Raw genomic sequence first — 27,083 nt, 5'->3', positions numbered from 1 at the left:
AAAGAATTTGAACTTGCTAGAAGCATTTGACATCTCTGAGTGGTTTGCTGCTCTCCCAAATGCCATCAGGTGGAAACACTAGAAGTTTGATTGTTTTGGGGTTTTTTTTCTCCATTGAGCTGGTGAGTTTTCTACCAGTGATTAAGTTCAGTCTGATGTGTTAATTCCCAGCAAAAGTGAATGGATGGGTTCTTCCTTGTCTAAAACTTCATGTTATCATGGGGTCACTGACACAGATTTTCCCCTTTACCTCTAAGCAGCTCATATCTACCCTTCTACTGTTTGTGAACTTGTTCAGGCAGGTCTCCTAGCATGGGCCTTGGTGAGTGTTGAGGTTTACTTCACTTGATTGTGGGTTTTCCTCCTTTCTCAGGAGTTCACTTGCTCTTCTTGTTACATCTGTGTTCATGTAGGCAATCTCTAGCCTTAAAAGCATCTTCTTTGTCCTTCTTGAAACTCCAACACTTGCTAGCAGAATTAATTAGTAGCAAACAGTCTTTTGCTTGTGGATGTCTTCCTATGCTGGTTCATTGGTTGAAAAGGGAACTTTGTTCTGCAGTTCTGCAGCTACTAGTGCAACTTCTGGAAACTAAACTGGTAGCTTGAATTTCTTGCCATTAATTATTCTGCATCTCTCTTCTTCTGCTGACTGGTTTTTGTCCACTTCTGGACTTTAGCATCCCTGAAGGGAGTTTCTGATATTCAGTTTCACTCCAGATTTGATCTTTTGAGGAGGAATCTTTAGCAGGTCATCTTTCAGATCTTGCTACATAAAGTAACTACTTGCCTGACACCTTGGCTTTGCAGTCCTGGCAAAGTGTGCCCTAGCAGCAAAGGCCAAAAAGCTGTATTGGCTAGAGTACCATCAGTAGTCGAAGGCACACGATTATCTCCCTTTACTTGGCACTCATTAGACCATATCCAAGATACTGGATCTCATTTGCCCCTTCCAACACTGTACATGAAAGATGTCAATAAACTGGAGTGAGTTCAGTGAAGGCCACCAAGATGATCCAAGCTAGAGCATTTTCTCTGTGAGGAGAGGTTGGGGGAAGTGGGCTTGTTCAGCCTGGACAAAGGATGGCTTCAGAGGGAACTCGGTGAACTGAGTTCTAAGGTCTCCTTAAAAGCACGTGGCCAGTTCTGGCCTATTATTTTTCATGTGTTTGTTTAATTATATACTCAGTCATCCACTGAGTTATTCTTTCTGCTTATTGTTACAGTGGAACAATAATATTTTAGAAGACTTAGACTGTTCACTATTAATTAAATTTGCTATATATTTCCAGCAGATCTGTTCTCTGATTATTTTTGTGATCAAACACAAATCACATAGGGGAATGGCCTAAGAGCTAGAAATAATAAATTTGAAGATTTCCTTGAGGGTCACGTTCAGAGAGCCTTTATTTCTTTTCTAATAACCTAATAACCAGAAAAATTTTATTCAGGGCCAAAGCTCTGTGCTTACATTAGTGTACCTACAATATCACTACCGTGACAAATTAGTTCATCAAACATTGCTGTGTGCTACCGGGTTAGTAATGGTATCTATCAAATTATTTGACAGTTTTGTACCCTTAGTTAGTCCTGTAAAAATGGGAATAATAGCATAGCTTTGGCTTTTGTTCCATGTCAGGAGTTACCTCCCATCTCTCATTTTCTCTGATTGTATATGAGCTTGTGTGCATAATGTGAATGGCATACCAACATACCCTCCTGTGTACTTAAAGATGTACTTACTGTTGCAAATCCTAAATTTTCCCAGGCATATCAACTTGAAGCTTGGCTGTTAACGCTGCAGAGCAATGTTGCTATGTTATACTGTTCAAAAGAGTAGCAATCCAGGCACTGCAACTCCTAACTGCTGCCTCTGGGATGCCTGGGAAGAACCCTGTGTCTTCCTGTGCCATAGGAGGAGCTGTGCTCCTTGAAGTTCGCCAAAATAAAAAAGGACATGTCTGCTAATCAGGAAGAAAGTATGGCATCCCCCTCCCTGTCAAGCTATTCAGGAACACTGAAATAAATAGAGAATCTGTTGTCCTTTCTCTGGCAATGGGCCTCCTAGATAGTTGCATGTGACCTCACCAAATTAAACTTCTGGCCACTGTCCTGTGCATATGAGAGGTTTTACTGTCACAATGAAATCTCAGTCTGTGAGGGTGGCTCCCACATGGTGGCATGTTGTAAAAATAATGAGGAATGATAAATAACAAGCTGTGGGTCAGAAGAGTAAGATCCTTCCAGTCTCACCTGAATATCTAAAATCTGCTACACTTTCAGAGGAGCTTCTTTCTCTCCGCTGACTCTGTGGGAGACTTTGGGACTCCTTCGTGAGGAAGCCCAGAAAGGGCAAGTGAAGAGCACATGAGCACACTTCCCTTTGCACGCTAGAAGCAGTGAATTTTAGTGCCTAGACTTTATGTGACTTCTGGATTTAAATTTGGTGTTTGAAACTCCTATTTCAGAATTTTTAGACCTTAAATTTGATACCACTTCTAGTAATATAATATTTCTCCAGGGCAACTAGACTTCCTGGTGGTCCAGCCCAGTGAAATATATTTCAGTTAGTCCATTAGCATTTTACCCACAGCTGCTTCTATTTTACCTCTAGTCAAGCTACAGCATGATGGAAATGTCACAAGTTCAAATTCTGTTGAGGCTGCAGAATGAACAAATTCCCAACAGGAAGCTTAAGTCCATTATCTGTAATCAGGCTCTTGAACTTCATGGCTGGCAGACGTCTTTTCAGAGCATTAAGTGATAACAGCGGCTGTTGCATATTACTGGATCTATTTTTCATTAATTAGAGTGGTAATGAATGATCATATGGCACTTTTGCAAAACCTTTATAAACAAATCCATATCTAGTGTGCTACAAGATCTGCTGAACCTTTAATTTGAATTAGTTCAATATATTTATGTAATGATACATTGTGTGTCTATCACCTTGGTATTTAGACACAGCATATAGTTTAAATAAAGACAGTAAATCTGCTGTTCATGATAAACAATATAAACAGCCCCATTCCAGTATAATTTGAACGCTAATTAACCCAGCGATGATCTGTAATTACGTATATCCTTGACAAAGGAGACACATCTCACATCACATATCATTATAAATCCCAGCAAAACCAAGTTCCATCAGGAGAAAGTTCCAAGTTGAGGGACTAATAGAACTCAGTACCTACACTAAAATGTTTAGTGGTTCCTAATTCAGTTCACTTTTGTTAAGAAAGTATCCTAAAGACAAATGTCACAGTCGAATTATGTAGAAACAATGAGGTTCTCTGTCCATACTCACCCAGATTCTGTAAATGATTTATGAAGTCTTTCAAATGACTGATGATCTCTTATATTTGAATCTCGGAAAATATATTGTACAATAATCATAATAATAATAATCATAATCTTCTATTATTAAATACTGTCTATTCCAAATTATTATATATTATAAGTGTATATTATAGAACTTCCAGTGCTGCTTATGAGCCAGTAGGTTTCAGTGACTTGTAAATGTACAGTAAGAAGGAGGTAAGCAACTGACAGACCAAGAAGCAGTCAATGTTTTCTGGTTTTAGACTTGGTATGTTCAATTTTGCTCACTTTTTTGGGGGACTGGCTTTAAACTGTTGCTACTAGATATGGCCAGTATATGAAGATGCTTACAGAAATACCTTTCTTTTCACTACCTGTCTTTGTTCAATTTGAGATGTTCATATCCTGCCTTACTACACTGAATTTCCATCGTATCCATAGACAAGATTGTGCCAAATTCACTTATCTACCTACCTCAGCATATGGAGTCTCAAAAGCAATGGAATAGTTGGTTTGTGTTTCAAATTTTATCATTCCTAACATCTAAAAAAATGTTATATTTTTAATTAAGTAAATTAATAACATAGAGCCTAATTGATACGCAAGGAAATATTCAGCTTTCTTGGCTTCTTTCCAGATGTTGTGCTGCAGATCATCTGCTTTGGTGTGTGATATTCCTTGTAACTTCTATCTCAGATCATCATCAGCTCGTTCCTATATCTCCTCTGTGATAGGAATTGATGCTTTGGTGGCTATACAAGTTTTGCTTTTGCAGCAGAGAATTATATACTCCAGGCAGAAATCTGAATTCTTTAGGAACATTTCCATATTGGTCCAGAATAGCATCCTATTAGATTAGGTGTTTGCTATTTTGGACTTTTACAACTGCGAATTACTCTATCCTTGGCATTTGTGGAGCCTCTCACAGGACTGTGATATCCCTAACTTGTAGTACTGCTTAATTTCAGAAGTCACTTTCAGTGTGTCTTCTATTTTACTAACATGTCTATACTTACTTAGGGGTGCTTTGACAGCATGTTAACATAAATTTCAATGTTAATGCCTCAGTGTGGTACATTAGACAACTGTCAGTTTGACTATTTGAACCATGATTAACTACTCTTGCAGGTGTTAGTCAATCAAATCATGCTTTCTCTCACGCTGTCCCAGCCTCACCCATGTAAGCCCAAATGAAGAAATTTAAAGAGGTCTAAGTGGAGTTATTGGCTTGGTGTATACTGCAGGAGTCTTTCAAGGATGATTTGAAAGTGCTATGCAACTAGGGGAAACATAGTGAGAAGAATGGAATGGAATGGAATGGAATGGAATGGAATGGAATGGAATGGAATGGAATGGAATGGAATGGAATGGAATAGAATAGAATAGAATAGAAAGAATAGAATAGAATAGAATAGAATAGAATAGAAGAATAGAATAGAATAGAATAGAATAGAATAGAATAGAATAGAATAGAATAGAATAGAATAGAATAGAATAGAATAGAATAGAATAGAATAGAATAGAATAGAATAGAATAGAATAGAATAGAATAGAATAGAATAATTTCTGTTGGAAGGGACCTACAGTGATCATCTAGTCCAACTGCCTGACCACTTCAGGGCTCACCAAAAGCTAAAGCATATTAAGGGCATTGTCCAAATGCCTCTTAACTACTGACAGGCTTGGGACATTGGCCACCTCTCTAGAAAGCCTGGTCCAGTGTTTGACCACCCTCTCAGTAAGGAGATGCTTCCTAATATCCAGTCTCTAGGGTGATCTACCTGATCATCCTAGGGATTGTATTGTGGGCAACTACCCCATTCACGTTTTTTCTGTAATAATTACACTTTTACTAATCCTTGTGCACAGATCACTCTGTTCCTTTTACATTCACCCTGCAGCATATGACAGCAGGCAACATGCTGCTATGTTATATTTGCAGTATGCCTTTCCATCTCTTTGGTGCTTTTAGTTTATAATTATTACTCTTATCCCTGTTGAACACTGTGACTTTCCTGCTATCTTTCCTGAAGACTGGTTTATTTCTGTTCAGGTCATCTGTGTGTGAGTGAGATCTCCAGGAAAAGGGTCATAGGTACAGTCAGTTAAAACCAGTGGTTTCATTTTGCTGGACTGTATTGTCATTTAGAAACATTGGCACTTTCCGTTGCTTTAGAGATAGCGTTTGTTTCTTCAAATGCAGTTTTCTGAAATCTGCTCAGCTTTAATTTGTTAACTGACAGTGCTGACAGTTTAAAACACAAGCTTTGCCCACTGTTGTGTTCAGTATAGTCAAATTGATTGCCAGGTATCTTCATCCAGCCTTGCAACTCTCTTATTAGTGATCACAAAGCTTGAAGAAATTCAGTTTCCACGGATGTTTCCATTCTTTTACATCCCTTCAGAGAACTGCATGTTGCCACCAGCACTGCTGAAGTGACTGATGGGCAGAGTAGTCCAGTGGGAATTGCAGGAAATCTCTATTTTTATGATCATGACTCAAATGGTTACACTCCAAATGCTACATTAGAAAAAGATTTGTGTACAACAAAGTACAGGTTTTTTAATTCCTCCTTTTTACAGCTGCTGTGTTAAATAGAGCGATTAGGAAGGATTTGACAATGTAACAACATTGTTACATTGTGTAACAGAGTTACAGTATTTATATCTCAAGTTTAATATGGCTAAGTAGAAATATTTGCATATTTCTAGATGGCAAATTGGGCATGTTCTGCACATTTTAATTTCCTCCCTTCACTTCCCACCCCTTGCACTTAAGCACCAGTCTCCCATATCCTGCAGTCTCCTCGTAAGGAAAAATAACATTTTTTACCTTTAAGCTTATGCTGATAACTCTCAAAAAGTGAGGATTTGACCTTTCCACTAATAGGTGATATCACTGTCAATAACAGATCTAAGGAAGGCATCCATCAGATCAATTTTGCATCAACCTATGTAAGTTCTGAAATGGTGTAATTGCTTATTGGAGTCTGGCCTAAACCGTCCCTGATGCAGAAAGAGGCAGCTCCAGCCACTTGCTTCCACCCTCATGCCGCCCGGTCATGGTGCCCCAACACATGTATGCGACCACCTTGGGAGCAGCCAAGGCAAAGGCAGGGCCCCTTCGGCCCTGGGGCTCCCCGTTGCCCGCACAACCTGCTCGTGAGACCCCCACTAGGGACTGCTTTGTTTCAGATGAAAATGTCATGAGGCAGAGTGGAGAGGTTGTCACATAGAATGGCATCATCTGCTGTATTTAAGATATTTAAGATCTCATTTTGGGATTGCCTCCTGTTGGGTTTGTGAGAGTGCCCGATGTTTTTTTGCGATTAGGGTTTTTTTGAGATGGTTTTTGAGATTAAGGGTTTTTTCTCTTTCCGACAAGTGCTGAATGGAACTTCTATTTCTTCACATCTTCCACACCAGTAAGTCTCAAGTGTGGCTGCAAGGCACCCCACACTAGTGTTCTCCAAAACAGAAACAGCTTCTTGCTGGCACAGTAGTCCCTCTTTGGCTACCCACCCACAAGTTGCAGGTGGGGTAGAAGCTGAGGGTAAAGAGTGTCTGGAAATCTCTGGTTCTGCATCATCTGAGTAAACTCTATATTTATAGAAACAGAGGAGTCCCAGGAGGCACTCACACTGACTTTGCAGACATCCAAAATAGTTGTGTAGGTTAGGAATGCAAGTTCTGGTTTTAGGCAGTGGGGAGAGGTAGATGTCTCTGGAGGATGGCTCAGAAAACTTAAGGTAGGAATTCATCTCTTTCAGACAACACTGAGGGACCCATGTTCATGCCTTCAACACCTGCACTAGATAACTCAGATAGACACTGCTTCCCCTTGGTTCCCCCCAGCCTGTGAATCTGAGAGCAGATTATTAATACTATCTCTTCCCTCTCCACCTAAAGCCAGACTTTTCTTCTCCGTCAGATAAATGCTCTTCTCTCCCCTGCTCTTTTCAGCATCTTTACTTCTCAGTTTTTGCCTGTCCACTTTCACCCTCACACCCAGGATTTTTCTGTTCCCATGTATTTTTTTCCCTTGCCCTCCCATACCATTGCGTCACCTTCACTTTATGCACAACATGGGAATGTGCTGGACGGACACTTCCAGAGACCCTGCCTGTCTGCCCCTCCCTGAGATTTTAGAGTATGATTGAAAAGGCTGTGAAAGTGCAGGCTCCTGCCTACAGATTCCTACCTGTGTGGTTACAAGGACACAGCACCGAGATAGCACTGCTTCCCCGACTGTCTGGATCACATAAGAGCGCCATTTGGTGTCTTTCTACATGCTGACTAGTGCCAAATACGTTGAAAAAAGATGTTAATATTTGTAGCCCAAATAGCCAATCACACAATATTTTTGTTCAGACATTGAATAATCAGTGACTGACTCATACAGGAATTTGGATCCCCTGAAAAATCTGATTCCAGACATTCAGGGAGAAACATCCAATCTTGTCTTTAATTTTCCCTGGTTATTCCTTCATATCCCGTGGCAATGAATTTTACAAGTTAATTGCAGGTTGTATTTCTTTTTATCAGACTTAAATTGTCTTTTGATCTCACTTCTATAAGGAAGGGTAAATAGGAGGCATCCAATATATCTTCTTATCTTCTGCTAGTTTGCATACCTCTATCTGCCATCTCATATTTGTCTTCTGACTAACCACTCCTAAATTATTCAGCCCTTTCTCCATACACAAGTCTTGCCATGCCTGTAGTTATTTTGTTTTTTTTTTTCTTGCTGATAACTTTGTGGTTTTCTTGTAGTCTGATCTAATGAGCCTCTTAATTCATCAGGTGTGTGTGTGTGTCTGGCTATCCCTCCTGCTGCCTTTCCCTCCAGAAATCTAAAAGTTTTTTCTCTCCATAACAATAGCCTTTTTCACTAACGTCTACTATCATCCAGGAAAAAGCCTCAGGCATAGTAAAGTGACTAGCAAACCTTGTTTTCCCGGGGCTCGTAAAGCACAAAACAGTTACTGGGCAGAATAAGTGAAGATTTATGGGAAGGATCTGTGTGTGCTACTCGTGGTTTGTTTCTTTGGTTGGACACAAATTGGGTTCGTGACCACTGGGTCAAAGATACAGTTTTAAATGTATTTCTGTCAGCCTTTCTTAAAACCAAATAAAATTCTACTGAATAAATAGTGCTTTATTCCTTCTGGCAGATACATATTAATAATGTTAAAGATCAATTATTGGAAAAGGCTAATAAAGTATAAATCCATTAAAAGCTTGCAATTGAACTTAATCTTAGCTTGCAGGAGGCCCTTAGATTTTTAAGATTTATTGAGCCAGCTGTTAATAATCTAAAGATGTTTGCTGAGGACTTATTCAGTCCACAGAAAGAGTGTGTACTCTACAGGGCCATGAACTTTAATTGCTAACAGTACAAGGACAGGTGAAATGTTCCCATTAATGGTGTTATTGTTATCCAGACTGAATAAAAAACAGTAACCATAACTACAATTTAAAATTCAGTATTTGTTGAGCTATTGTGATTCTCAGCCCACAGAGAAATATTTTGCTATCTACAAGAAAAGGTAAAATGACATTATTTTGATATATTTGTCATCATGGCCTGCAAGTGTGCTACTTTTACACAGGAACAGTGTACATATACTTTTTGTACATTGGCATAGTAATAAGTGACATCAGTTGATCCATTCTTGAGGATGGAATTAGGATCTCATTATAAACCTTGATTTAAAAATGATGAAACAAAAATCTGACCTATCTTCCTCATTCTGGAATTTCATAAGGGAATATATAGTTTTCACATCTAAAAAATATCCAATATTGACTTTTAGAAAATATATCTTGTTTTTCTGTTTCAGAGATTGTTTGATCTCCTGAGACCAAATTTGTTGTATTTGCTGAGCTTTACTAACAAGTATCTTTGACTTGTTCCCAATTTTGTTTCGTTTTGTTTGGGGGCAACATATAATTGCTTTGTATGGTAAAGAGCTTTACTCAAGGTGTAGTGAAGGCATCCTAAGGTGCCTGTGAAGAAAGGGAGTTACTGGTGCTGCTTGGAGTCTTCATAGAGGAAACATGGGATAGTTCTCCTTGATGTAGAAAGACTATACAGCTCCTTACTGTGGTTGAGGCAAGAAATACTAAGCTAATCATTTTTCATTAGGATAGGCTGAAGAAATACACTAAATGAGCACGGGACCAGCTGAAAAACAAATGGTTAGCAGAAGGGTGCGTGGTTTCAGTTTTAGGTGACAGGTTTGGTTTGTGTTCCCCTGGGCCACTTTGCTTTGGAGGGTGTCTGTGCGTGTGCGTGACTCTGTGTGTGTGTGTGTGTGTGTGTGTGTGTGTGTGTGTGCCGGGGGGGGTGGGTGTCATGGATTTACACGCTTACTAATCGGGTTCGATGTGCTGCGGAGGAGCAAGCTGAGCTGCCACCGTACCGCGTGTCACCCGTCACTGCCAACCCCAGGCAAGCGGACGCTGTCGCCCCGGCTCAGGTACGCGCCGGGGTGCGGCGATGCCTTGGGGGGCCGGGGTGAGGTCCCGCACGGCTTGAGCCTGAGCTGGGGCTCCACCTCATCTGCCCTCGCCCGCACAGGCTCGCCGGTGACACGCCGTGGGGTCACGGTAGCTGCTTTGCAGAACTGACCTCGTCCCCAGCGCCGGACCCTGGGGCGTCTCATCCAGTCTGGAGTTTCAGCGTCAGGACACGGCGCTGCAGCTAATGCTCGCAGCGTTTGTGGTTATAAAAACTCTGAATTGATCTCCTGAAGCATGCTTGCAGTTTAATGCAGAGTTTATTTTCCATGGCACTGGAAATACGTGAAACGTAACCTCTTTTATATTATATTGTGTCGTGGTTTAACACCAGCTGGCAACTAAGCACCACACAGTAGTGCTTTTATAATATAAATACATAAGTATTCTATATTATTTCATTACTACATTTTCTATAGGTTTTATTTATCATGTAAATAATACTATATATTATTTTAATACATTTTAAATTTTAGTTTGATTTCTCTCAAATAATTATAATTCCTACCATTTTTTCTTCGACAGAAAAGATAGCTTTAAATGTTGGTGATCTGCTTTTCTAAATAGACCCACTTTGGACGTATAAAATTAACATGTATCTTAGAAAGAAGATGTCTGTATTTCCAGGAGGTCACTCTAACTTCACACTAAAATATTTTGCTCACTCGGCTGATTCCAATACATTGCAAATGAAAACTATAGACGGAGAGAAGGGTTCAAGATGGTTCATCTCCTTTGTTCTCTTCACTGGAGTATTTCTCAGTTGATGAGTAAGAAAAATCCAAGTTTCTATGCACAAATCAGTTTTAGTGGACTCCTTAGAACTGAAGTCAGTGACTAAATAGCCATTTTCCATTGTTAGAAGAAAGAAAAATCAATAGCATAGAAGTAGTAACCTCTGGATTTTTCCACTTCATTGCCTAGATAATATTACACATTTTTTTTATAACTTCTTTCTCTTCTATGTGCGACTGCCATACATCCCTATCTTCCTGTTTTTCAACAGCAATAAAAGTCAATTTTCACACTCCTCTGTGTTTATCTGTGTGAGTTATCTTGATACACAGAACTACTTCACTTTTCTACTTCTAAAAATATCAAGTTGTTTTGCATCTTGAAAAAAGATTACAAAAGGAAGCGAAATCACCAACTTGTTTTGCCTGTAATGACAATTAAGATGGTTTCCATCCAGAGAGTGTTATATTTGAAAACACAAAGACCTTTTGGCTGGAGTGACAACAACATCTGCAAAAATCAAACAGCGTCATCCATCCCAAGAATTTCCTGAAGATATCCTGCCAATTACTTTTACTAGTAGGTGACGATTAATCATAACCTGTCTGGCATCTGAGCAGAGAGATCCGATCCCTGACCAGAAAGAAAAGCTATACTCAGGCATAGCCGAAAGCAAAGTTTGCCAGGACTCAAGACCCTGAGCACCATTATTTTTAGTATATGCAAAACTCTGATTATCTCATATTGCTTGGAGTTTTTTGTTGTTGATGGTGGCGTTTCAGCTTTTTTTCTCTGTATAATTGAGGCCTAATTGCTGTAAATCTGCTTCAGCTTTCTGTGGGAGGTGCAGAACTCAGCTTCCTGCCTCTCCCAAATTGCACTACAGATGTGCAGGTGATATCATTCAATGGATGACATTAAACTGTTTCTTTTTTATAGGCGGAGAATAATGCTTGAGCGTATCATATTTCAGAGGGTGAATTCAGGTGACCTCAAAAGACCGTATGTCTCCAGAGCAATCTCTAAAAATCTAGTTTGCAGATTTTGACAATATTGCACATACTGATTTGTACTTCATCAATAAATAGTTCTGCTTCTTCCAATGGGATAATTTACAAAATATGATAACATCCATCATCTTTCTAAATATGATAATATTAATCATCTCTCTGTTCAGAGATGTTTAATCCTTTAAAAAAATTGACTTAAGATTCTGGATGTTTTAAAGATAAAAATATTGAAAATTCTTGGGTTTTGGGGTAAATACTTATGCAAGGTCACTGGAAGTTCAGCCTATATTAGACCAATTTTTTCTGCCATAACTATGTGAAATATCCCACTGATTTGATAGCAAGGGCACTATTGACAGAGCAAAGGAACTGCCACCTGGTAAAAACATTACAATTTGCCTTTTTTCAAATTAACTGTTGCAGCATACTCTAATCATGATTTTTTATTCTTTGCCCTCTTGAACCGGTAGAGGGAAGTGGTTAATCCCTTCTTTGAAGCTAAAAGCATTTTTGCAGCCAGTTACGATGAAATGACCTTTTCTGTTCTATGACCTTTCTCAACAAGTGCTCAAGGAATAATGATACAATTATTTTCCTCTCTGAATACCCCTCTATTAGGGTATTCAGAAGCCGTAAAGTCTATGAATGTCTTTTTCTTTTCCACCCCCACCCCCCCCCCCCCCACCAGCTAGCCCACAGGAGCACACATTGCACCAGTGCCAAATATGTTACTAGGCTGTGCAAAAAAGCTGCTGTTCCTATAGATGAGTTTCTGTAAACAGACCTTTACTCTTAGGAATCTGAAAAAGAGCAACCTTATTTTCACATACTGATATATGACCTAAGTCAGGGGTCGGTCATCAGGCTATACCTTAAACTGCTTTAAATTGCCAATTTATATCAGTTTAGGGTAAAGCCTGTTAAATATATTTTTGTTATCATGTTTCTATAGTGTGACGTGCTCAGATACAGTGCTTCAGAATGTGTGTTTTGTTAACTTTGTGCTGTAGTGTAGGATTAAAATTCAAAGTACATTTCTACATTTATTAGATTATAACCTCTGGTCCCTGACAGCTAGCCGTGGAGATTATTGTAGACGAATTGAAGGGAGTTCTGAAAATAGCAATAAACATAATGAAGCTTCTGGAAGGACTGATATACAAAGAGATATTCGAAAAAATAAAATGCTGGTCATTCCCTCCCTTCCACCACTCACACTTCCTAGCGACTCAGAATAGAAAGTTGTTAATTATTTCTATGTAGTTGCTGTTGTAAATGTGGATTAAAATTTACTCAGAATCCTTGGTGAGTGAGAATAACTGCTCACTGTGCTGCAATATGCATGCATAACCTGTGCCATGGTAAGCAGACAGAGCCGGTGTCAAAGCACCCTTGGTGCTCTTAATCGATTATGGAGCCCAGTGGCTCTAGAACACCATGGAAGCAGAGTGCTGTTTTTTTCAGAAATAACTTTGAAATTTAGGATAATTAACTGTCTTGAGAACTATTCATAAGAAATGACCACTACAAACCATATCTTTTCCCTGGGTCAGTGATAATAACTCTAGCTCAAAATTAGACCTTAGAAGGACAGCCTAAGGGTAGCCTAAATTTGGTCATACAGTTGCTAGCTAATTTTCTTAGTGTGTTAATACAGCAGCAGGCTAGATAAACCACACTCTTGAGATTTTCTGCTTATTCCTACAGTTTTGGGGGCAGATGTGTCTTACTCTTGTCCTAGCTTATTGCCTCTCAGTACTGTTCTATAGCCAGAGCAGATACAGTAATAAAAAGCCATTGCAGTTTCCTGCTTGTTGTTAACAAAAATGTGAAAATTGGAGCCTTTTACGTGAATTTATAGCAAACACTATTTTGATGATCAATCCTAAAATTATTAAATATTGTTAATTTTTTGTTCAGATATAATCAGAGAAAAAAAAAAAATCACAAGATTAATTTAAACTGTATTGGCCTAAAGTGTCATTTTTATTTAGAAGGAAAGGACATTCCAACACATCAGCACTAAATGCAAGCAACAGAAAAAGATCTCACTAGCATCTTATACACTAGGACTTAGAAGAATATGAAAAAGTGAAAGATAACACAAGTTTGAGTATTAGTTTGAGCATGTACATCAGCTTTGAGCAGGTGAGAGATCATCATTAATTACATTCCCTAGTATCATTCTGACACTGTTTCTGTAATTTTAGAGATTGTCTTGATGGCACATCAAGGCTTTGGGACATTTTTCGATATCCAAGTAAAGCTTCTGTGTTCACTCTTTTACCTATATAACTGGGTCCATTATCATGATACCTTCGAATACTGTAAAATCTCACATCTAAAAAGGTCGTAGTAGGAAGGTTACATTTAAAAAGTCATTAGAAGTAAAACAATCCATTATGATGATTTGTGATTCCTCCTTTTTTATCATTATTAATCTCTCAGTCACAGAACTACCATTAGAAGCGCTTATAGCTTAGAAATGCTAACTACACCCAAGCAATCCAGAGTATCTGACCGACCTTAAACAGGGTAAGGCAGCCAACATTGCCCTTCCTTTGTGAAGTGGGGAACTCAGGCTGGCACATCTCTCATGAGCTATTTCAAGTTCCAGGTTGCTGCATCAGTGGGCTTCAGTTGCCTATATTTATATGTCACTGGTTTAGTGAGATTGGACAATCCACATGTGTAATCCATTATTGCACACATGAGTTCTGGGTTCATCTTTTTTTATTTTTCAGGGGGGCTTCTGGCTGTTGACATGGTGGCTGTCAAGTAATAAAGCCTTTGATAAGTTACTATTAACAAAACTTTCATACAATCTCAGGGATTTCTTGAGAGGTAGTAGGTGAAATGTCTGAAGTGGAAGAATTCATTGTTGGAAATTTAATTTGAAATGAAGTGTTCAAAAGTGAACACCGCAAAAGCTGCTGAGAAGATCTGAAATCTCAGACCGGAGTTAATGTGGGAGGATGCTACCTGCAAGGGTAAAAATATGAAAGATATTTCTAAAGAGTGAAGAAAATCAGCTTCATAGCTGAAGAGATGCTTAATGTTTTGGAAGATCATATGCAAGATATTAGATTGGAAGAAATCAAAGAAGTAGATGTACATCAGACCTTGTCTTCTAATAAATCATTAGAGAGAAGTATGGAATTATACTGCCCATTACTGACTCTGACATCCCAAACTTTCCTTGTGCTTTACCACAAGATATAGAGGGAAAATTGAGTCGCCATTAAATTAATTGAAATGTTGCTAATTACTTCTTCCTGATTCCCCAGTTTTGCCACTGAAAGATAAAGAGGAAAATATTGGTAGAAGTTTGCTAGAGCATTCTTAAAATACAGAAATACCATGTAGATTTTAGCTAAATTCAAGTGAAATATGAAAGAAAGTTCAGAAGATTATTTTGCTCTTTTGCTTAAAAGAGGGCAAATGGCACCTGAGGTATGTTGGATAAAAATATGGCAGGGAGAGAATCATGAAGTACTTAACTTTTTATTTTTCCAGAGTATGCTTTGATAAGAAAACCAAAAAAGTTTAACATATTCAGAAGAGACTTTCAACTGTTGCAAACTTTTCTTTGGACTCTGATTTCATTCCAAGAAGGGTTTATTTTGATTTATCTTACACCTGTTCCTGGCAAGTTAAACTACACTGAAATAATATGCCTGCCTGCCTTCCCTGCTTCTGAGGGAAACACAGCCAGGGAGGGCTGCCTTAGGCAATGGACACACTCTTTCCTTCCCTATTCCCAGACTGAGGAATTAAGAGGGGGCATTTCGGGGGGGCGGGGGGGGGGTGGCGAGGACGGGGCCGGTGTGGGGGTGGGCATGTATTGTGAAGAGGTGAAGAGGATAAGAGAGTATGGTGTGATAAAACCACCAGCTGCCTGGAAAGACTTTTTTCCCTCCAACTGTTTTTTAAACATGTTCCAGTGTATCTTCTGTTACCCCATTTCCACAGCCTCTCTTCCCTTTGCTTCTCCCCATCCTTATCCTCCATCTAGAAGGGTATACACAAGTAGATGTCTCCCTTGGACCAATACTTTAAAAAAGGGTAAAGAGAGCTATGCTGCTGTTGATTTCTTTGTCTCTCACGGTCAGAGGGGACCAGAGACCCTCAGTGGGGCAGAGGGTTCCCAGCAGCACAGGGCAGATGCTGTGTGGTGCTGGCAAAACTGAATTAATTTGAATTTTTTGCAGTGGAGGACCTCCAGGAAACTCCATGTTATATGGAAAGCTGTCAGAGCTCCTGGAATGAGCAGGAATAAGGGCAGGAGTAAATCACTGGCTTTTGTAAAAAATGTCCTATTGAGAGTGGCTGAGGGTAACTAAAACCCCCAGTAAGCACTTTAATAATTTCTGGACCAAATGCATAATTCATAATATTTGTGTGACCTTACTCTTTTTGAAGTTCTAAGAATGATTTGCAAGAATTCACACTTCTTTTCTACCAATATCTGATTTGCTGCTAGCCAGTCACCACTAATTAAAATTTGCTGTTACATTAGTGCTCTGCTCAGAGCAGCGTGGGACAAGCCAAGCTGACCTTGCCATCATGTTAGTTACCAGGGACACTCTTTCTTCAACACAGTCTGCATTGCTTAAGGCTTTCCAGCATGCTCTGTGTGAGCCTTAGGTCCAGATAAACACAGCTAAATATAGAAGTTTGCTTGTAGGTGGGTACGTGTGTGCTACGTGTTTATACTTCCAGTACAGTCGGTTGAGATCTGGGGCTTAGTTCAGCAGAGTACATAGAGGTGTCGCCTGTTACGTGATATTCCCTGCTCTACAGTGACTTCTCCTGAAGGGCACAGCCTTCCCAGGTCTGAGAGTATAGCAGCCAAACCTAGGGGATGTCTCAGATACCTTAGGGAGTCTCAGATGGCACTGGGCAAATAAATTCGGTCAGCTGAATCGAGCCTATTTTGTACCAAGCCCAGAGCACAAGTCAGCTGAGCAGCCAGCAGGAGCCTTCCTGAGGATTAGCTGCACCTCTTTCAGTTGACGAGATTTCCTTGTGCTGCACAGGGAGTTTAGACACTTGCTTCACATGTAGACACCTAAATTTAAATGCCTTCACATGGACCTGAATCCCACCCCATCTATTTCTCTGATCTCCATTAGAATTTGTGATGTCTTTATCTTTTCCTGGTCTGTTGTCCTGTTTCTGAATTCTCACCCAGACCTCCTTCATCTGGTTCTTGTGCTCTTAAGGCATGTACTGTACAGAGATGCCCCAGGACACTTTATCCATTTCTGGGTCTTCTTGGTCTCTGAACTGGTTGGATTTACATCCAAATCCAGCTTTTTGGTAGCCAATTATATAGTAGCCACCTATGATCCACCTATGTAGTAGCCAGAGGCATTTTAAAATATCAGAGCATAAGACAGGTAGAAGGTCAGCCTAGACTAACACACCATGTCCAACAATGACACTATCCAACAGTGAATAGTCAGGGAATATTACACAAGCAAAGCAAACATACAGCGATATTTGTCTGTAAGATTCTCTCAGCCTTCAACAGCCTGCTACTCGGAGACATCTCAAACCAGAAGTGGGATCTTGGTATCAATTAGCCTGGGATTAAATCTTCTCCCATGAGCTGGCTTTGAACCTATGTAAACTTTCAGCATCTTGTGACAAGGATTTCCACAATTTTAGCAGGACTCTTCTTAAACCACAGGTTGTCTGTACTCTTAGCATTGTAATAAGAGGACAAAGCCATCCATATGTGAGTTCAGAGAAACCCAGGATGTTTGCAAGCAAGGGTATTTGGACCTCAACTTTGGTGGCTGGGCAGAATGAATCAAGGCTATTTCCAACTGTACTGGAGCAAGCTAAGGAAAAAGTCTGCTTGTAGGTACCCTCAGTCTCTCACTTCTTACCTGTGGGGGACATTTTCACTTACTGGGTCATTCTTGACTTGTAGTAGCTACGCTTGGGACAAGATGAGTGTTCATAACCAACACAAAAGAAGCAAAACTCGTATCAACAAGAACTTGCTTTCAGTTCTTCACTGGCAAACACGGGTTTAGATAAACTTTGCATAGAAACATACAAACACCACAAAATCCTAAGATTTAAACCAGGTATTTCTTACAAGGGCTCTTTAAGACTTTAAAGAAGGTCAGGAAATTACTTATGAGGTGATGAAGTAACACAGAGTTTGTTCTGTGCTTTTCCACTCTGTGCACACCAGTGTGTCTGCCCCAATCTCATAAAAGAACATTATGCCTTCTCATAGCATCCATGTGCCATCACTGTGCTGCTTCTCCTCATCTCCCTTTAAATGCCTTTCTGGCTCTAAGGGCAGTTGGCTAATTAGCTCATACAGAACAACCTCACTCTCACAGTTTGAATCTGTGACCTGAAGAAATAAATCCTAACACTTGCTGGGTTCAACAAACTTTCCAGACTGCCAGCTGAAAGAATGCTTCTGAATACCCAGCACTGAATTTCTTCCTTTCCAGGAAATGGTACAATACGGGGGTTGTGTCCAGAAAATACATACCTCAACCACACAGTGTTTGTACTCATAGGAAATGAATACATGTGCTTGTAAGTCTGGTTCCACTGGACTCCCACCACTGGGGCTGCTCTTTTTTTTTTTTTTTTTTTCCTTACCTTTGTTTTCTTTTTCACCTTTTCATAAGAAAGTTGCTATGGGAAAAGATATAAAGGGAAAAAGTTCTAATCCATCTACTGATTTGTAGTTTGCTCCATCAGGCTTCAAAGCTCCTACATGAGGTTCCTTCAACACTGCTCCTCTTATTCATATGCTTTCAAAATTACTACCCTCAGTTTTCACCCTGGAGTCTCCTGGGGTAGTTTTTGATGCCAGCCCTGACCTCACATCCCTACCTCAAACAGGAATCTTGGTGCTTTGGATTCCCACCCACCACAGGAGGCTCTCTTTTGTCCCCTCATTCAGTTCATGTACATGTATGTGTTATTTATTGATACTTGAACATTAATGTTTTCTGTAATGTATTTCTTTCAGACATCATTGTTCTCATCGCTTCAATAGCAGTTGTTTCTGCAAAAACTCAGGGTAACATTTTTGCAACATCAGCACTGAGAAGTCTTCGTTTCCTACAGATCCTTCGTATGGTGCGCATGGACCGAAGAGGAGGCACTTGGAAATTATTAGGTTCAGTAGTTTATGCACATAGTAAGGTACGTAGTCCTAGATGCTGATTTTGTCTGGTTGATATCTTCACTTGATGTGATTCAACAAGAGGCCGAGGAAAAAAACATTTATCAGTTTTGAGCAGAATATCTAAAATTTTCTGAAGTAACATCAGTTGTATTGGACATTAGCACAGATACATCAGGCCTTGTTAAATGCTAACAGTTTTTAGAATATGTTGAAAATGTTTTCCTTGATGCAGTTGCAATTTGATATATATTGGTGAAGTTGCTGAAGTATTAAACCACAGGAGTAGATTTGGTCCACTTTCAGAAAAAATTTGCATCCATAGGGAAACATTTGACTTTGATTTTTCTCAAATGCCAAAAACTATATAGATCTTTTCATTATGTCTTCCTTGATATGCCATTCTTTTCAGTCTTTCAAATGGATATTGATCTCCAGTTTCTTTTATCTAGGAATTAATCACGGCCTGGTACATAGGATTTTTAGTACTCATCTTTTCATCTTTCCTGGTTTATCTCGTGGAAAAAGATGCAAATAACCAATTCTCCACATATGCAGATGCTCTCTGGTGGGGCACAGTAAGTACAGAAAAATACGCACTCTTTAACCAGTATGCTAAAGTACTTTGAATTTCACCTACTGTGGATTTTAACTTAGTGTGCTGTTCCATAGATTGTTTTCACTGGCAGAAAACTGGTCTAAGAAACTCCCTCCTCCAGCTATTTGTTTGCACATCCATAGTTCATTTCACCATTTCACCCCATCTTGGAAAACAGCTATTTATGTGTTTCTGCTGCAAACCAGACCACTAAACCTTCAAGAAAGCTTTTCATTTTTTAACCCAGATCCTTTCAGTAATACAGTTTATAATATGGTCCCACAGAGGGCTGCTTTGATCCAAATCAGAGGGCTGTAAGGTGCAGCGCAGGAAGAGGAACAAGTGTCAGGAAACAAAGAGGGAAAAAATTCTTACATCAGCTTTGAAGGGAAGAGTATCATCAGCACCTTTAGAATGATGTTGTTTCTCCTTCCTTTGTCCCTTGAGCACAAAAAGCAAGAATAAATTTTGCTATTCTGGTTCAGCAGTGTTATTTTTACAGGTGTAAAAGCCCTGATTTAGTTGAGCTCGTGCTTAACTATCAAATCAATTGTTTTTACTTTGTTGAAAACTGTGGGATCTGAGCACCTGCCTGAGTGCTCTTCTGAAAGAAGGATTATATGAATGCTTACATATATAAATAAACTAGACTTTAAATGAACAGTGAAGAGCTAGGTCTGAAATTTTGAAGAAATTTTTTATGGCATAATATGTAGAGTTTTGTGCTTAAAAATGCCCCATAGTGAGCTAGGCTCCTGCGCTGTGTGGGAGTTACTTGGGCAGGTTAAGAAATCTGCCCCAACAAAGCCTATGGCAGAACTATTGCCAGGCAATATAAAACTGTTTTTCTTTTCCTTCTGATGCAATAGAACAAACACCATGAGATCTGACAGTGTCTGGGTAGTGAAATGTTGCCCGTGAAATCATTAATGCTGCTATAACCTACAGCACTCATTAGTTTTCCTGGAATAAGTGCGAAACCTGAACCAGCTTCTGACACCTTTCCTTATCAGAGGGATGCCGGAGTGAAGCTTTCTCACCTTAGACCTTCTGCTGACAAGACTTCATCTGGACTCAGTAGTATCCGCAGGCTCAGAGCATGTGCAAAAGCCCTTGCCAAACCTTTAAATCCTTGAGAAATATTTTTAATAAGTTCTGTTTACATTTTGAGCAAAGGTCAAGGTCATTTCCTATTAGTAGGACTAGTTTGTATATTTTAGATTTGTTCATCTAAGGGTTAATAATCTGTTACATGTCTTCCCTAGAGACTATATTTCTCTGTTACTAGTGCACAAAATTGGGAGCTTGGAAAAGCCAGACCTAGTAGCTCTTACTTGTGCATTTACAAATATACAGAAACATTTTTCCTGAAACTTGTTGCTTTAGAGCATCAAGGCAAATGTCTGATAAAATGCACATTTTTATCCTGTAATCTAAACAGATAAAAAATCCATATAGGCTAAAGTAATGAGAGAAGGGTTTGCCTTCAGTCATATCACTGTAATTTATTTTGTTTCGCTTTCCTTCAAAAGCCAAGGTCTAGGTTTGGCTTAAAGCTTTCTAACCTGTGTGTATTGACACAGTTGTGCAGCATCTGGCTTGGGATGCTGGTGTCCTCACTGACGGCTACCCTGGCTCTGGCAGTCTGCAAACACCATTGCCCCCTTGGGGGTGGCAGTGGGGATGTGGTCCTGTGAGAAACCTGCCTGTGGCAGCACATGGGTCTTGGTGATGCAAATTTTCAGCCGTTTGATTCTTCGGGAAACACCCTCTACCTCTCTGCAAAGCCATGTGTGAGTTAGCACTGCATAGGCAGGGAGTTTGGACTAAGCAGAGGATTTTACCCACCTGCCAGCAGCAATAGTAAGGAGAGACATATTCAGGAGGAACAGGAAAATCCCAGCAAACTCAGACCTCAACTGAGACATCTGATTGAGGCTCATGTTAGATCCAGATCCTTCTCCCTGTGCAGCTCTGGCAGCAGGAACAAGATCTTTAGTTTAGAATTTGCCTCTCCACTACCTGCTGACTGCTATTTTTTAAGGAAAAACCCTGCTAACAAATAATCATTGTATAAAGTGGTGCTTAAAATATTTTGTACACTGTGAAGAGAAAATGTATGACTCATAGGTCAGACAAGTAGTGCAACTGAGAAAATAGGAATCTTTTCTTGACATCAGCAGGAAAAACAACAAATTGTAATCAAAAACCTGAAAACAATCTATATTGTATATTTCTGTATCTTTTCTTCTTTCCCCAGTGTGTGACATGAATACATTTAAATTTTTAATGTGCTTAAGTGCAGAAAGTTACTGAAAATCAGTGTTACCCCTTACCTGTTATCTTTGCCATTTTAATAATAGTATTTTTTGTATAATATGTAAAACAGTATGTGGGAAATGCATAATGTGCTTCTTAGTCATGGTTGTTTTTACTGCCGGAGTAACCCACATACAGATTTTGAAAAGGTCAGATTGTGTGGCATTCCAGGGGAAATCAATGCTTAGTCTCATTGACTTGTTTATTTGCAAAAGTTGTTCTAACTTAAACCACAGAGTATCTTCTAAATCCCAGACTGAATTCTGTGATGGCAAAGGTACAAGAGAGACTGCACTGAAGTCAGGCACAAATAGTCACCTTAAATTTCAAGCTCTTAGAAGCACTTATGCCCCCCCTTACAGGACCAGACCCAGCATGCAGCAATTAATCCATTCATTAATTCAGATTATTTGAGGGCTGTGCCCTGCTATGGTCATTTTACTGACTCCATTTCTGAAGCCCATATTTTTATGCTGAAATGAAAGACAGGATATGGCATCCTAATTTATATATGAATACTCCACTGTATTTGCAATTGCATGTTGTACTGTGCAACCTGCAGTTTCTACATCATGCTGTTTTTACTATTGTGAATATTCTTGTGGCTGTGGTCCCCACAGTGCTGCCTAACACAGCAGCACACAACAGGGTGTGTTATATGAAGAGCTCAAGTTCAAAATTTGCTTTGGTAGAGAAGGTAAATTAATTTAACAGAATAAAAACCCTAAACTATAGGGGAACAAAAGGTTAAGTCAAAAACTTAAGTATTTCAAATCCAAACTATGCATGGGTTTCTGAGAACTTCTAGTGTTAGCTAGAACTGTGTATCCTTATAGTGGCATTTAGTTTGTGTGTTAATTAGTTTTACCTGAAAATGTAATGCAGATAAGTTTCCTGTCTCTTACACATTTGACAAGAGTTTCTCTTAATAAGTCATTATTTTCAAGTAGTATCCAGTAGTTATGGTTGAATACAGAATGGCTCTGGCACTCCACGGTGACCTGTAGATGAACAAATCATATTGCAATGAATAATATTGTCACAATTCCTATCTCAAATGAGTTAATATTGATGACATTTTTCCTATTTAATGTAGTGATAACATCAGCAAACTAAATTTCTTTCAGTTAATTAATGTCAGGTAAAGATTCAAAACATAAGTACTGCCAGCAGAACATAAAACGACATCAGAAAGAAATATTAGGGTAGAGGAGGTCCTCCTGGGTCCTATCTGATCTAATTGAAGGCACCTAGGTTATATAATCACATTTATTATTATATTACCTCACTTATTATTAGCGTACTTATTAACTCCAGCAAGGAGATATAACAAAAGTTCTATCATCATTGAGAGTTTTGAGTCTAGCCAGGTGACACTGCCTGCCTTGGCTGATCTGTCCAGACACCTCATTTATAGAAGCAACCAAAGTGGATTGTTTTGCATCTGGTACAAAAGACAGGACGCAGCTATCTCATTTAGCCATGTAGGAGTGTAATTCAGTTGCTTGAACACAGGCATATAAAGCCATGGAAGATTTATTGGAGAGTCTGCTGTCTTTCCTGCAGGTGATCCCTGTTCAGATGCCCTGGGGCATCTCAGGTGGCACTAGACATTTGTTTTCAGGCAAGTCTAGAGTCCTACATTTTAGGATAGGACGACTCACATGCTGGAGGAATCTCTCTTTCTATTATCCATGTTGCATGACCAGATCATGCTAAAACACCTAAGCATTTTATTTTTCAAGTTGCGTGAAATGAATCCTGTACAAATAAACTCTGAAAGGTTTGGTTTATTGTCCTGATTTAGGCTGGGGTGATCAGACACAAGGCTGCTCAGCAGGACCCCCAGAAAGACATGATTTGCACACCTTGTTATATCTTTTACTGTGTCTTGATCCTCTTTTTCACCACTTTTCTTCCTCTGACCAAGTCTCCTCTCAAATAAACAACTTGTCCCTAATTACCTTCACAGGTTTGCTACAGATTTTATAGTTCTGTTACCTAGTCACTCTTGGACTTGTATGGTACCACTGATGCAGTCACCTGGGTGCTGTTGTTCTTGCAAGATTGTAATCCCCAAAAGGTCCCACATAATTTCTTCCAGTCACCTTTGAACTTTGGTCACTTCTGCCACAACCACCCATGGGATCCAGCCTTCCCCCACATTGCTAGCTATAACTTCTGCCTGCTTCTTACATTATTATCAGTGACGTCTGGAAATTTCTCATGTTGTCATGGTCTCACATCCAGTAGTTTTCCACACCCTGTTCAGTTAATTTAACCATAGGATTATGCCAGTCAGGGCCTGGCCAGTGGTTTAGTCATTCACTTGCAGCACTAACAAAGACACAGAGGATTATTCCCGAACTTGACCCTGAAGTTGTCTGGAAAAACATTTTCTTATCTGTGTAATGAGAGGAATATAAAATTAAGATCAAACCCATTTGTTGACTGTTAAGTAAGATGATAGGGCACAGTGCTGACACCTATACGCCCATGTAAAGACTGTCCTGAGATAAAGCAGCTCAAAGTGAGCAAGAAGCCACTGATATTCTTAATCATAGAGCGATACCATTAAGTCCTCAGGACCTAAAAGAATGGGGGGAAAGGCTTTAATATGGTATTGTTATTTTCTTTGGAGAAATTCCAGAGATAGTCTGTGTGACTGCTCCTGGTTTCGGATTGCTCACATATGTCAGATCCCAAAGGTTCAAGTTTATCTTTGACTTCTTCAGAAGACAGTTTGGTGGCAATATCATTAATATGCAGATGACACTTAGTTCTGTTTCCTTCTTGACAGCCCAGGAAGGAGATATCTCTGTACTTTCCAGTGTCTGGCAGAGATAGGGAGCTGGACAGAAGCGAAGGAACTGGGCTCATTCCAGAGCTTCAAACTGTTTTGCAATGACTGGCCTGGAAACGAATTTTGAGGAACTTTTATTCAGGGATTCATTTGGTCAAGTGCTTCATTGCTTTTGGGGTCTTAATAGCCTTCAGCTGTTCTGCACTTGCCCTCTGATGAGAAGAGCTGTGAATACCTTCTTCAGCAAACAAAGGAAAACCAAATCAAGCCTCTCTTCCAGGCCAAGAGCATGTCTGCATTAGCTCACCTCTGCCAGAAAAGAGGGAGCTACATTCCCATCTGCCTTCCACTTTATCGCTCAGTCTCAGCCACGTGCTGCCTTGTGTGGGCTCTGGAGCTTGTTAGGCACCTCCATGAGCTAACACAACTCACCGAAACAGCAGAACCGAACCATGCAGAAATGTGGGTGATTCTCTCCACCTTCCTGGGTTGCGCTGGCTCTCCAAAGAGTCCAGCAAAAGCCAGGAAGAGGGGATGGGGCAGGGAAGTGAAAAGGAGCAAGGAAGGAGAGCAAGACCTGATAAGCATGCAAGGGGGTGTGTCTGGGGCCAGGCTAGCATTACAAAACTTGAGACTTGATAACCACTTGAAATTTCAGCTGCAGCCTTAATTCAGCTCACTCTCTTTCAGTCACTATGGCTTTCTCAGGGTAAATTACACCCGCAGCTTGTTCCCAACAATAGGAGCAATTAAAAGCACTGTTTACTATCTACAAAGCCCTAAATAGTTGAAATCTAATTACTTCCAAAAGACTTTCCTTCTTTTGTCCTGTGGTGACCCTGGCACTAAATAGAATTACTTTGGCCGTCTTGCCTAGGAATGAACTTTGAGGAAGCTGGAAGCAAAATAATGTCTCTAGAAGGCATTTTCCTGAAGAATATGTTCCTGCCAGAATGTTTGCTAAGCCTGAACTTGCCCACATTTGGTACACGATGTAAAATAATTCTCCATGCACATGTTCTCTGCTAGTAACAGGCCCCGGAGTCCTTGGCATTCAGCCTACTGTTGTCTATCTTTGTCCTTTAACATCGTGTGGCATTGCCTGAGCATGCATCCTGCAGCCTCCCACCCAGCCTTCAGAAATCCTCTGCTCTCTCCAAGAGGGAATCATAGAATCGTAGAATGGTTTTGGTTGGAAGGGACCTTAAAGATCATCTACTTCCATCCCCTGCCCTGGGCAGGGACACCTTCCACCAGTCCAGGTTGCTCAAAGCTCCGTCCAACCTAGCCTTGAACCCTTCCAGAGAGGGGGCAGCCACAGCTTCTCTGGGCAACCTGTGCCAGTGCCTCACTGCCCTCCCAGTGAAGAATTTCTTCCTTATATCTAATCTAAATCTACCTTCTTTCAGTTTAAAGCCATTACTTTGTGTCCTATCACTACATGCCCTTATAAAATGTCCCTCTCTCCGGCTTTCCTGTCAACCCCTTTTAGGTACTGGAAGGCTGCTATAAGATCTTCCTGGATCCTTCTCTTCTCCAGGCTGAACAACCCCAACTCTCTCAGCCTGTCCTTATAAGTGAGGTGCTCCAGCCCCCTGAGCATCCTCATGGCCTCCTCTGGGATCAACTCGAGCAGGTCCATATCCTTATGTTCGGGGCCCCAAATCTGAATGTGGTACTCCAGGTGGGGTCTCACGAGAGTGGAGTAGAGGGGAAGAATCACCTCCCTCAACCTGCTGGCCATACTTCTCTTGATGCAGCCCAGGATACCTTTGGCTTTCTGGGCTGCGAGTGCACATTACCAATTCATGTTGAGCTTCTCATCAACAAACACCCCCAAGTCCTTCTCTGAAGGGCTGCTTTTAATCCACTCATCCATCAGACTGTATTCGTGCTTGTGATTGCACCAATCTATGTGTGGGACCTTGCACTTGGCCTTGTTGAGCTTCATGAGGTTCAGGCCTGTCAGGGTCCCTCTGGATGGCATCCCTTCCCTCCAGCATGCTGACTGCACCACACAGCTTGGTGTCATCGGCAAATGTGCTAAGAGTGCACTCAGTCCCACTGTCCATGTCTTCAACAAAGATGTTAAACAGCACCGGTCCCAACACCATCCCCGGAGGAACACCACTCGTCACCACTCTCCACTTGGACATGGAACTGTTGACTGTAACTCTTTGAATGCGACTGTCCAGCCAACTCCTTATCCACCAGGTGGTCCATCCATCAAATCCATGTCTCTCCAATTTAGAGACAAAGATGTGCAGGACAGTGTCAAATGCTTTGTACGAGTCCAGGTAGATTACAACATAGTTGATGTCAGATGACATCAGAAATGCAGAGACGTGACTTTCTCCTGCCATTCCAACCCCCGGGTTTAGGACTGGCACTCTTCCCAGGCCAGGAGTAGCCTGGAGGATATTTCCTTGGGTTGGAGAAGACCTTTGGCTACACACAGACATGAAGCCATAATCTTTTGCTTTGGAGATATGCTCAGTAAGCCACATTCACACACCATCTTCCCAGCTGCATTTGCATATGCACTGCATTCCTGTGCGGCCTGTGGTCAGAGAGTTGCACATGGAGAGCCTTCTGACATGTACCAGGCTC

General features: G+C 40.4%; 1 protein-coding gene across 2 annotated transcripts in view; it reads left to right on the top strand.

Moving 5' to 3' along the window:
- Window positions 1–27,083, top strand: part of KCNQ5 (potassium voltage-gated channel subfamily Q member 5) — a 286,586-nt gene that overhangs the window by 218,324 nt on the left and 41,179 nt on the right. For both annotated transcript variants that reach the window (XM_042803307.1, XM_042803308.1), the window contains exons 4-5: window positions 18,598–18,773; window positions 19,206–19,331. In XM_042803307.1, coding sequence (XP_042659241.1) covers window positions 18,598–18,773; window positions 19,206–19,331 — 302 coding nt within the window. The remainder of the gene's footprint in view (window positions 1–18,597; window positions 18,774–19,205; window positions 19,332–27,083) is intronic.

The sequence above is a fragment of the Tyto alba genome, unplaced genomic scaffold, assembly GCF_018691265.1.
Source record: "Tyto alba isolate M040663 unplaced genomic scaffold, T.alba_DEE_v4.0 Super-Scaffold_40, whole genome shotgun sequence".
Taxonomy (NCBI): Eukaryota; Metazoa; Chordata; class Aves; order Strigiformes; family Tytonidae; genus Tyto; species Tyto alba.
Note: the sequence above shows the minus strand (reverse complement) of the source record. Positions and strands in the feature narration are given on the sequence as shown.